This window comes from Mixophyes fleayi, chromosome 6 (genome assembly GCF_038048845.1).
Source record: "Mixophyes fleayi isolate aMixFle1 chromosome 6, aMixFle1.hap1, whole genome shotgun sequence".
NCBI classification, from domain to species: domain Eukaryota; kingdom Metazoa; phylum Chordata; class Amphibia; order Anura; family Limnodynastidae; genus Mixophyes; species Mixophyes fleayi.
This window is the reverse complement of record NC_134407.1, coordinates 20,493,147-20,504,906: the sequence shown is the minus strand read 5'-3', so window position 1 is coordinate 20,504,906 and position 11,760 is coordinate 20,493,147. Positions and strand designations below refer to the sequence as shown.

Below are 11,760 nucleotides of genomic sequence, written 5' to 3'. Positions count from 1 at the left end.
GTCAAAATTGACTGCAAATGACTGGAAATTAGTGTTATTGAGGTTAATAATAGTGTAGGAACAGAACAAGAATAGCAAAATTATGTGATTTTAGCATATTTTAGGATTTTTTCTAAAAAATCCAAAACCAAAACACACTAGGGTGCTTTGGCCAAAACCAAAACACGAAGCTAATCCAGATCCAAAACCAGTTCACGGGGGTCAGTGAGCATCTCTAGTATACACACTTGAGTCAAGTCCTCCATTCACAGTGGTTCTCCAAGTGGTTGATACGCATCCTTAGAGTCAATGTTTTCCCCTCTCAAATTTTCCGCTGACACCAAACAGAAGCGACCTTGACCAGTTAGCTGTTGGTTCATTGAGATTTGTTTCTCTAAACCAGTGTTCCTGAAATTCACTAATGGACTGATTACTCATATTTGACCCTGATATTGACCGATGATTCTTCTGGTTCTCAATCCCTGGCTCCATCGTGGACTATTCTTATGTCTAATACTCCAAGACCACTATCTCCGGAAACTACTCCTGTCTATACAGATATTGTGATTGTTGATTCAAGCATTTTGTTCAAGACTTTTAATATATACACCTTCTATTGGAAATTACTTGTATTAATCAGACAATAATATATACAAGTTATTCAAGTTCCTCAAAGAGACTAATTTACAGAGAATGGAGAGACAGCAGCTGCTTATCAACCTTGATGAAGCTCATAGCGAAACGAGTTGGACGATGCTGTTTTTATCCTAATAATCTGAGCGCATAATATGGGTTTTGTTGATATATTTTTTTTTAGCTATGGTGGTATTTGTGCTCTACTTTAAGTTCTTATTTGTAAGCACAACTATACCTTTTGGATCCTGAGAAGGGAATCTGTCCTTTGCGGTGGTAGTCAATATAACGATACTGACTACCCCGACAGCGACTTCGACATGGCAATTCAAAGGTTACTACCATGTCATGAAAAAAAAAAACGACTTACCATGACACAGATGAAGGGATGTGGCGCACCCCATGTGTTGTCGACGAAGGAAAATAATGTCACATCAAAACGCGACTCCTTTTAAAGCGCCGATCGACGGACCCGGCTGCCATTCATCCAATGCAAGTATTATTTTAGGGGTTAGGGTTAAGAGTTAAGGTTAGCGTTAGGACTGAGGAGTTAGGGTTAACCTTAACTTTACTGGCCGGGTCCGTCCTTCAGCGCTTTAAGAGAAGTCACGTTTTGACGTGACGTCAATTTCCTGAGTCGACAACACATCGGGTCGTCACATCACTTCATCGGTGTCACGGTAAATAGTTTTTTTTTTCATGTCGTGTGTTAGGAACTCCCAAGCCAGCACAATGAAACTCGGGGTCTACTCTGAAGGCCCGGTGTTCGCTGGAGCCCCTAGTGGTGGGGACAGACTTAGCTGCAGGCCGACAGAGGGTCGAGTAACGTATACTGACTAAAGGAGAACCCAGGAGTATAGTGATTAGCGGACAGCAGCGGACAGGAAAACCGAGGTCAGAGGTCACAAGCACAGGTTCGAAATCCAGGGACAAGCAATAGGTGAGGGGCCAACCAACCAACGCAAACACGGGGAGAACATACAAACTCCACACAGATAAGGCCATGGCTGAGAATCAAACTCATGACCCCAATGCTGTGAGGCAGAAGTGCTAACCACTAATCCACCATGCTGCCCCCTAAATCCAAGCAATTGTTATCTGGCTCCTTTTCTCTTTCTTGAACGGTTACCTGTGGCTGTGTTGGCGAGCTATGAGTAGGAGTCTCTAATTTCCAGGGACAGCGCTCAGGTTTTAAAGACTGGAACTTCTTATGCTGAATTTCAATATCGACCATTTGCACAGTGGAATTTCTGTTAATGTGTATACTGGATGCAATTCCTTTAATCCGTTCTTATTCTCTGGTCTTTAGAATTTAGCATCTAATGTAACTTTATAACTACGTTCAAAGACAATACCATGATGGGGATTGTAATCATCCAATGTCTACCTAGACCGTACATGACATGCTTAGGCGCACCTTCACAGCACCAAAAAGTACCCCAGGAATTACTTTAAATAAGTGTCAACCATGCATTTTGCATGTCGAACTAATAGTGTCTTTATTGGTGCATCTTCCTGTTTTGAAATGCACTTGATCTCTTTAAGAAAACAGTAAACAGACCTTTGTGCATATGTACATTGCTCCATAGTCTCCTGAGACTTGAGGTCTACACTGTTCTTAAATTTGGCTGCTAATTAAGTTTAAATGATACCAGATATGGAAAATATGTTAGAGTCAGCAAGCAGTGTGTGGAACCTTTCTGACTGTAATGTGTCAAGACATAACATTAGCAAAGTTTGCATTCCATTACCTCCTTCTGTGAAGGCAACTTTGATCCTTACACATCTCCTAATGCCCCAGTTCAGAAGATGTCTTGGCCATCTGCACGTTCTGATTCCCATAGGTGCTGTATTTTTATTAAAGTTAATATGGAGCTGCCAATCAACTGAGACTAACCCTAGCAAACATCTGTTCATGTGAGTGTGTTCATTTCACAATTGTGAGACCTGCTTGAACTCAACTAAGATAATCAACTGTGATGAATCACCAGTACGACCTGTAAGGGTGGGGAGATTACAAATAAGTAAAAAGCATACTGTTTGTAGAATAAAAGTAGAGCAAAAAGTAATAAATATGTGATGGATATCAAAACTGGCCACACACTTGCACAATTACACCGTGTGTGGCACCAACAATCACAGTGATGACCAATAATGATCCTGTTGAAATCGATATAGTTATTATTGGCCATGGTGGAAAATTACCAATATCCTCTAGCTGCACAAACACAGTGGTTAGCACTTCTGCCTCTCAGCACTGGGGTCATGAGTTCAATTCCCGACCATGGCCTTATCTGCGTGGAGTTTGTATGTTCTCCCAGTGTTTGCGTGGGTTTCCTCCGGGTGCTCCGGTTTTCTCCCACACTCCAAAAACACAGAGACAGAGGGATGACATGTCATGAAGTTAGAAATGTACTTTCTACCACCCTATTCTCTGGAATTGTCGTGGGTCAAATTGGTGCATTGTTAATACCTGGGTCTCTTACAATCAAGCCTATTCTCAAGTCCTTCACTCCTAGATACTGACCAAGTCTAATGTCACCCAGCTTTTGGCAGGCCCACAAAGACGAGTCAGTGGAGTCTTGAAGTCACTATTAAGTATTCTCACTATCGATCCTGAACAGCCCAACAGAAGCTATAATCTTTAGTCATTGCCAGACTCCCACAGTGGTGTGGCTTGTAGTGGAGAGGGTGACCCTGGAAGAATTGGTACCTGATTATTGGAGGGGCTGGCACTGCCTTCCCTCATCCCTCACATAGGCAGCAGGTCCCTGCAGTGTTTGGTTCTGGGATGACTGGTTGGATTTGATGTTACACAGTAGGGAACCACTTGCTCATACAAAGCAGCATGATCACCCTGATATATGGTATATGGACAGCTCCTGGTTTAACCCCCACAGTCTTTTTTGTTAAAATGATGCTCGAAACTGACCGGCACTTCCAGTAAAGTGTAACCACTATTGCTTAAAGTCCTAGAAAGTGAAGTGCTAGCGGTAGACTAATCTGTGAGGCACTGGTTGGCTGGGGACCCCAATATGCCGAGATAACCATAGCTTTTTCAACCAGAAAGCAGCAGAAATTTCCTTTTTTTCACTTTATCCTAATCAACAAGTGTTTTTACCTCTAACATGAAGCTGAATCAGATACTCTCCGTTCCTTTTGCAAAATCGCTCTGCGTGGGAAGTTTTTATATCTGCCACTGCAAATAAAGTGTCTGTCTCCTGAGCCAGTCAGTCAGGAGGCTACTTTGTGGTCACATCATGAGGAGAGGAAAAAAAGAAGAAGTGTGAGATCAGAATTTTATGCTATGAATGTTATGCGACTGTGGTCGACATTGCAATCGCATGACACTTTTCAAACTGTAAATCAATTCCTAAGGACAAATTAACAATTTTGGGTGCTTACTTACAAGTAACCATCATCATCACCATTTATTTATATAGCACCACTAATTCCGCAGCGCTGTACAGAGAACTCACTTACATCAGTCCCTGCCCCATTGGGGCTTACAGTCTAAATTCTCTAACACACACACACAGATGCACAGACTAGGGGTAGCCGCCAAATAACCTACCAGTATGTTTTTGGAGTGTGGGAGGAAACCGGCGCACCCGGAGGAAACCCACGCAAACACGGGGAGAACATACAAACTCCTCACAGATAAGGCCATGGTCGGGAATCGAACTCATGACCCCAGTGCTGCAAGGCAGAAGTGCTATCCACTGAGCCACCGTGCTGCCCGTAAAGAGTGATGTATATAAAAAAAAACAACAAAAAAAAAAACACACCTAATGGGGTTTGCAGCTTTTAATTTAAGTTATTTTGTTTGTCATATATCTACCTGAGCCCACACATCAATGGTTTCTCATGTAGGTCTATTTTTTAGGAACTGTAGACATAGAAGTTTCAGTGAGCAGATGGGAGTGATAGCGCAGGGGAACGATAGTGATCCATCCTCACCGTTGGCACGGTACCCTAATTCTCAGACTCGCTTCCCATGGAAATGCTCCCAGTGAGGGCAGATGTGAAGGAAAACTGCCAGCACAGAAGTAGCACCCGGAGTATAAATGAAACATTGATGCTGGCTCCTAACCTGCGCGTTTTGTTGTACAAAGCATTTGGCCGTTTAAAGGAGCACTATACCGACGTTACGGATTTTAAAAAATGTTTTAAAGCTCTTCCAAGAAAATAATTAAGTTTAAGGTTTGTCTACTTTTTGACATCTGCCTTTAAAATAATCTCCTCCTTGTAGCAAAGAGGGGTTCTCCAGCTCCACCTTATACCGTAGTGCACGGCGAAGGACTCAGTCCATCTGATTTTCTTCTACAGAGCTTTACAGCCCTCTACTGAAAAAGGATTCGAGGGTCTATTTACCAAGACCCCTCTGTTAAGAAGATTTTTTATCGCTGCTTATTACATACAATCTTCTGTCAGGCAAATTATCAAAAAAATTTCAGGCATTGGTAAGAGGACTCTTACCACTTCAGGGGCAAACGCAGGATATGTAGAGGGGGGATTCCACACCACGGCACCAGTGGGCGTGACCAGCATGCATGGGGGGCATGGCTATAATATTAGACAGTGCTTGGCTGCTCTCCAACTCTTCCTATCCCTATAATATACATGGGCAATGCTGCGTGCACCACTGTTTTCAAGCAGAGCAGTGTGAAGCAGGGTCAGGGTCCAGCCACCACAATTATACAGTGCCCTAGGCTTGGAAAGGGGTTTCCAGGCACTAGGACCCCCCCCCCTCCCTCAGTTTGCCTATGCACCTGGCAGGCCAGTCTGGTGTCATTCAGTGCGTTGAGTGAACTGGCTGGAACATGCACTCTGGAGCACTGACTTCAGCTTCCAGTTCCAGATTTGGCAAAAAAAAAAAAAAAGAATAAATAAAGTTAAAAAAGCAAACAGGAAAAAAAAAGAAAATAACTTTATTTAACAAAAAAGGCGCATTATTTTAATACTAAAGCATTTTTCCTTCTTCTGTCCTGAGATGAAGTTAGCAGTTGGAGGACAGCGGCGGTACTTTACTATGCATGGGGAAAATCCTCCATTGTTATCACAGGTAAACACCTAGGAAGAAGACAGAATCTGATTGGTTGCCGTGAGTTACACCACCTTTTCGCCTCTGCGCCAGATTACATGTGTGTCCCACACAGAATCCTCTGTCGAGAATACCTTAAAATGAAAGAGAGTTTTGGTGGAATGTCGGCTCTTTGATGTGCTGGTATTATTTTTGGTTGAAGGACCCAATATTATATCCCTGGCATGCAGTAATATGACTTAGGAAACACTTGCAGGCTCTTTTCCCCCCCAGTTGGTTTAAGGATCCTGCAGAGTACGGCTGAACGTCTGGAGGACAATAATTTGTTCCATTGTACTGAGAACTGTAAATGTTGGCATGAACACACTCCGCGGGCCTGCCTCCCTTTCGCTAACGATCTTAATGCCTCTTGCTGGCCAACACAGACAGTTTGCTCATTTTATTGCAACGGTCAACATTTTTCCCCCTGCCAAAAAAAAAAAAAAAGTTTAAAAAAGAGGAGAAAGACTAGATGATCATGTCAGGCAGGAGGGGTTAACTGAAATGTATTCAGGAAATTTCTCACATCCTGCATCTCCGTCCCCTGTAACTGTATATTATGGTGCTGTTCTCCCCAGCCAGCTGATGAAAGCTGTTTCTCAGTCAGGATAAGATGTCAGAAAGGCTCAAGGCAGAACAACGGTTTTCTCTCCCATTCCAGACATTTATACTGCTGATGTGTGTTAGCTGTGGTTTCATTTCTTCCAGAGCACAAGGTAAGACTTAAACACTTTTCTCGTTAAAAAAAAAAACCCACACTGTTGCATTGTTGCAGCCTTGGGCAAGTTTTCTCCCTTCTCGCAGCTTTCAAGAGAAACTCTTGTAACTTGTATTGCTGATTGCGCTCATAGTCCCCATTGTTCTTCAGCCGTCTTGCTCTACCCTCTTTATATTCTGTTTTCATGTCTAAATTTGCTGTGCGAGCGTGGATGCTGACTGTAAACGTGCTCGTCTCGGTAGTGCAGCCCAAGTCAACCTCTACCAGAGTAAAAGTGCGCTGTCGTTGCTTTCTGTTTGCAGGGCACCTTGGTATTTTTTTGGTGAATGGGTCTATACTCTGAGCTCAGACAAGTTGTGGCTCTCCAGCTGTTGTGAAACTACATGTCCCAGCATGCCCTCCTCAAGAGGAGAGACTCACAATCAGCCCAGCTCAGCTTCATCTCATTCAATTACAATCATGCAATGTCAACTCTCTGATTGGAGGGCAAGTGACCAGACCTCTCTCGCAAAAAGTGTTGCATAGGTCTTAATACCTCTGTAGGTAACTGTCCTATGTGGGCAAGACAGCTTCTAAACCAAGATACCACTATCTGCAGGAGAGTTACTTGCAGAACAGTCACTCAGACCCTTCACCTCTGTATTAACCAAGCACAGTGCACAGTTCCAACGAGCTTCTGTAGTAGTTTTACATTATGCTCTATGATGAAGAAATGAATCAATCATAAACTATTGATTTTTAAACAGTAAAAATAAATTTTCATGTTCGAGTGCATGTTGTTGATGATGATGCAATTGAAATAATTAGCAAAACTATAACTACACATAAAACAGTGACTACCTTGAGGGTTATGAAATAGTTAAAACTATTTAACTTTTACTAGCGACATGCATATAGAACGGTTATATCGTTATATATTTATGACTACTTAGCTAATGCTCAGTTTAACTCGCTGCCCCTAATTTAAACTCAGTGCACTCCATTAGCCTAACAAGTCAGCTGACACGGTTGATAAATCACGCCAGTATCTCGCTGCATACAGTGGGAACCACTGGCCTCTAGGTTTTGACTAGAAACTAACAACAGAATCTCAATTGCAACCCGTGAGCCTACGCAAACAGGTACACAATACTGTTATACATATTTCATCTTTATATATGGAGCGAAACCAGCTTGGAACAAAGACAGATGATACTACTTGTAGGGTCTAGTGACTTATTATGCTCTTAGCCTTGCAGGATTTATTACTTATTTTTAGATGAACAGACTTAATTCTAGCAAGTAATACGTTATTTATAACGCTTGAAAGCCCTATAATTTATCAATAGTGCATCAATATATTCTGCATGGGGGGAAGGGAGAAGCATCTAACCTGACAATGGAGTCTCTGTATATGGATAACAAAATGCATTAACTTTGAAATTAATGATATGGAAAATGATACATTGATAGAAGATAGCAAAGAGCACAAATGAAATGCATTTGATTAATGTTACATTAATACCCCCTATTAATATCCCATATATCCCATTATGATCACAATGCCTACTGTACATTATGCATGCTGATTTGCTCTGTTATATTTTTGCAGTGAAATATAAACAAAATGTAAATTCATTAAAGTAGACTTAGGCAATATGTATCTTTCCAAAGGGTAAGGGACTAAAAGTCCCAGTAGGTCAGCTGCCGGGGATGCTGGGACTTGTAGTACCATATTCATTAGACCCACAGGTCGCAAGCTTTAGAGTGCTTTGGTGTCAAGATAAGGTTTAAAACAACTATCCGACCATGGAAAACGAAGCCTGCTAAAATCATAGACGAAACCTTGTACTCTGTCCTTGCTTTTATCAGAGCATTCAAAGTGTGTTCTCAACGCTTCCCTGCAGCATAGTGTACTGTGCAATTAATAAACGCAGCCATAGAACTCCGTTACATTGAAGCCAGCACTTACTGCTTGTAAGCGCAGCAGGCAATGTTCCAAATGGCACATAGCAAATTAATTTCAGCAAGTCTGCGCACACAAGTCCATTGGCTTACATTATCATTTTATTATCATTGTTAAAACCTATTTACTAGAAACTAAGAATTGTGCGTCTAGTAATATTTACACCCATGTGAACACGCCTTTAATGTGTTTTGCTTGCAGATAGTTTTCCTGCATAATAAGGTGTGGTTTTGGGGTATATTAATTTTATTTCAAGCGATGGGGGAATCCCCCTCCTGTAAGATACATAAGATACAGTATCTGGGTTGTTGAGTGTGAATAAATACAGTTTCTGCAGTAGCTCATGTGACCACAAGGTGGCTATAGAGAGTCCTTCCATTCTTAAAGTGCCTAATTACTGTCCTGTCCAGGACATGCAGCCTAGGAGTTATGTACTCTATATATGGAGGTGCGCTACAGATCTAGCAACACAAAATTATACAGCAAATGATGGGGAAAAAAAAAAGTATTTTTCTTCTTAACCAGGAACTTCTCCCTTGGAGAACTCAGTAGTGAATGGATCTACTTACTCATTCCTAAACTGGCCCATATAGGTGAGCAAATATCGGATTCAATCAGTATAGATATATACGCACCTAGCCAAAATGAGAGACTATTTGGAAGAAGAGTACGACAGGAAAATTAGGGCCAAAAGAGCAACATTACTTCCAAAAATATGTACATTTTGTAGCGATGTAGTGCAGTGCCATAACGAGGGTGGTGCGGGCGGTGCCGTCGCCCAGGGCGCAAGGCCAAGGGGGCGCAGCAGCCAGCCGCTACCTGCCTCCATACCTGCCTCCAAGAGAGAGAGAGACATTCACATTCACTTACAAGACTTTGAATCTTCAACCCTTAAGTCCCGCAGTGGAACGCAAATGCCGAACTTCCTGTCAGTGGAACGAACATGCGTTCCACTGCGGGACTTAAGGGTTGAAGATTCAAAGTCTTGTAAGTGAAAAAAAAAATCTCTCTCTCTCTTTTCGAAATATACCACTGTGTGTGCATATAAAACAATTCTTTCACTAAAGTGCTAGCCACACCCACTTGTCAAATGCCACTCCCACTTAGATGGGGGGCGCTGGTGCCCTGTCTCGCCCAGGGCACCAAAATTTCTAGTTACGGCACTGATGTAGTGACACAGAGGGATTTATTTAAAGTTAATGAACACTTTAAGCAAGCAGCCAATGTAATTTATGTCCTGGAAGTTCTAAATATTTTGCATCAGAATCAAGTGTTGTAAAACAAATCTATGTTTATTATAAATAAATCACTAGTTCTAGTGATTAGACATATTTATAATAAACATAGGGTGTATTGTTTTTGCTGCATATTTCCATCAACAATACTGTTGTAGGAGGATATTTCTCTCGAATCACTTGTAAATCTGATAGTTATGCAACAAGAGGCCACAAAAGTGAACTGTGAGAAGTTGATTTTTTTTTACTTGCTAGTCAATACTTACAAATAAACAGATATTTCTCCAAATTGTCTTAGAGGGGTAATGACGCCAACAACTTTGTTCCTCTGACTTCCTCGGTGCAAAGGGGTGTGACCTACCAGATTTGGGGAGGAGTTATGAGGAATGGGTGTGTTTAGCCAGTTCATAACCTGAGCAGGCAATGGTCTATTTAGGAATGTTGGGGTGTGTGGTTAGTTACAGTAAGAACGCTGATCCTGCAACAGCGCTTATTTCACCTAGACCAATTGTAAAGCGCTATACGGAATTTGCTGGCGCTATATAAATAACTGTTGATGATGATGAAGACCAAAGTGCTCATAAATTAATTAGGCACAGGTTGCTGAAGTAGGAATATAAGTGAAGTTTGGGAGTAGAGCACAGTGTTGGATACGGAAGAGTCTATTTTGAAGGATGGGAGCATGTTGCTAATATAACTGGCATTTTCCTTGGATTGGAAATAGCGGGAAGAAGCTGCATGTTCCATCTCGACTGCAATCGCAAATATTTTCACCCAGCTACAATGTCTTGATTGCTTGACCTAGACGTAATGCTGGGTGAGCGCGCAGGTGAAATCAATCAGAGTGGAGCATCAGAGTTTCTTCTAGATGTTTAATCCAATGCAACGTTCTAAGATGATGGTGTCACCTGGTGTCACCGAGTAGCCTTGTTTGGAACGTATCACACCAACCCCCATAATAACGAAATACACAATGGAGACCAGGTACACCAATAGAAATTGCACCCCCCCCCCCACCGCCCAAAAACAAAACATACACACAACACCAATTCTTATGTGCACAAATACACTTCTCTATATGTTACACATATATAGGTGAAATCCCACATTCTGTTTTTTGGAAATGTGAATGGTGAAAAGGATAAATGAAATTTTTTTTTTTTTTGCATAGGGACTTGTTTTTATTACATCTGTTACTTTTATGTGCTTATATACTTGTATGACATGGATATTTGGACCTGCATCAAATGCACCTGGATGGTAAAAAATGGATTATTAAAAGTATAGGACAACTTACTATTATGGATATCTTATGAGCACCTATTTAGGGGCATATTCAATTAGCTTTCCCGTCCGCCATTATGCGTGGCTGCACGGGTCCCGATATCGCAACGTTGTGGATTTCCGTGTGCACCCCATAGGGTTGCAAAGGGAAAGCTAACTGAATATGCCCCTTAAAGTCCTTCAATAGGCAAGTACAGGTCCAAGTCCAAAAAGCAACTATGGAGAGCATGATGCAAATTCAACGGCATCCATACGTAGCGGTAGAATGGCGTCATTAAGGCTCCACCCAGCCACTTCACAAGGAAATGAAAGAGGATCCTGGGAGGGCGGCCTACTCCCCCTGGGATTCCAGGAGGATGCCCCCGAAATTCGTGAGTCTCCCAGACGTTCCGGGAGAGTTTGCAAGTATGGGCGCATAAAGTCCCAAAATACTCAATGGGTAGTTTTGCTCATTTGTGTCTCTTCCTCAAACTTGCCCTTCTTTCAGGCAGTGCAGTCCGGGAGAGGGGCGTGACTAGAGGGTGGGAGGGGGCAGGGCCAAGATTACGCCATTAGCTGTGCCCCGTCCCCTACCGCCCTCTAGCCACGCCCCTCTCCCGGACTGCACTGCCTGAAAGTAGGCAACGCGACGAAAATGCCGTTTTGTCGCAGGGCAAAAATGACGCGATCAACTGCGAAACGTCTTATTTTGGCCAGGGAATTGCGGGATGCGGGAGACTTGCCTGCTCTCCCGGGAGTCCAGGAGACTGACACGGATTTCGGGAGTCTCTCGGACATTCCGGGAGAGTTGGCAAGTATGCTCTTCCTATATGTAAATATGTTGAACTACTTATGGTGGGAGTGAGGTCGGACAGGTGCATAGTAATTATCTTGCAGACAACTA

General features: G+C 42.5%; 1 protein-coding gene across 1 annotated transcript in view; it reads left to right on the top strand.

The window, feature by feature from the left end:
• Nucleotides 1-6,037: 6,037 nt before the first annotated feature.
• Nucleotides 6,038-11,760, top strand: part of ADAM12 (ADAM metallopeptidase domain 12) — a 399,327-nt gene continuing 393,604 nt past the window's right edge. The window contains exon 1 of the mRNA XM_075215979.1: nt 6,038-6,411. Coding sequence (XP_075072080.1) covers nt 6,309-6,411 — 103 coding nt within the window. The 5' untranslated portion in view covers nt 6,038-6,308. The remainder of the gene's footprint in view (nt 6,412-11,760) is intronic.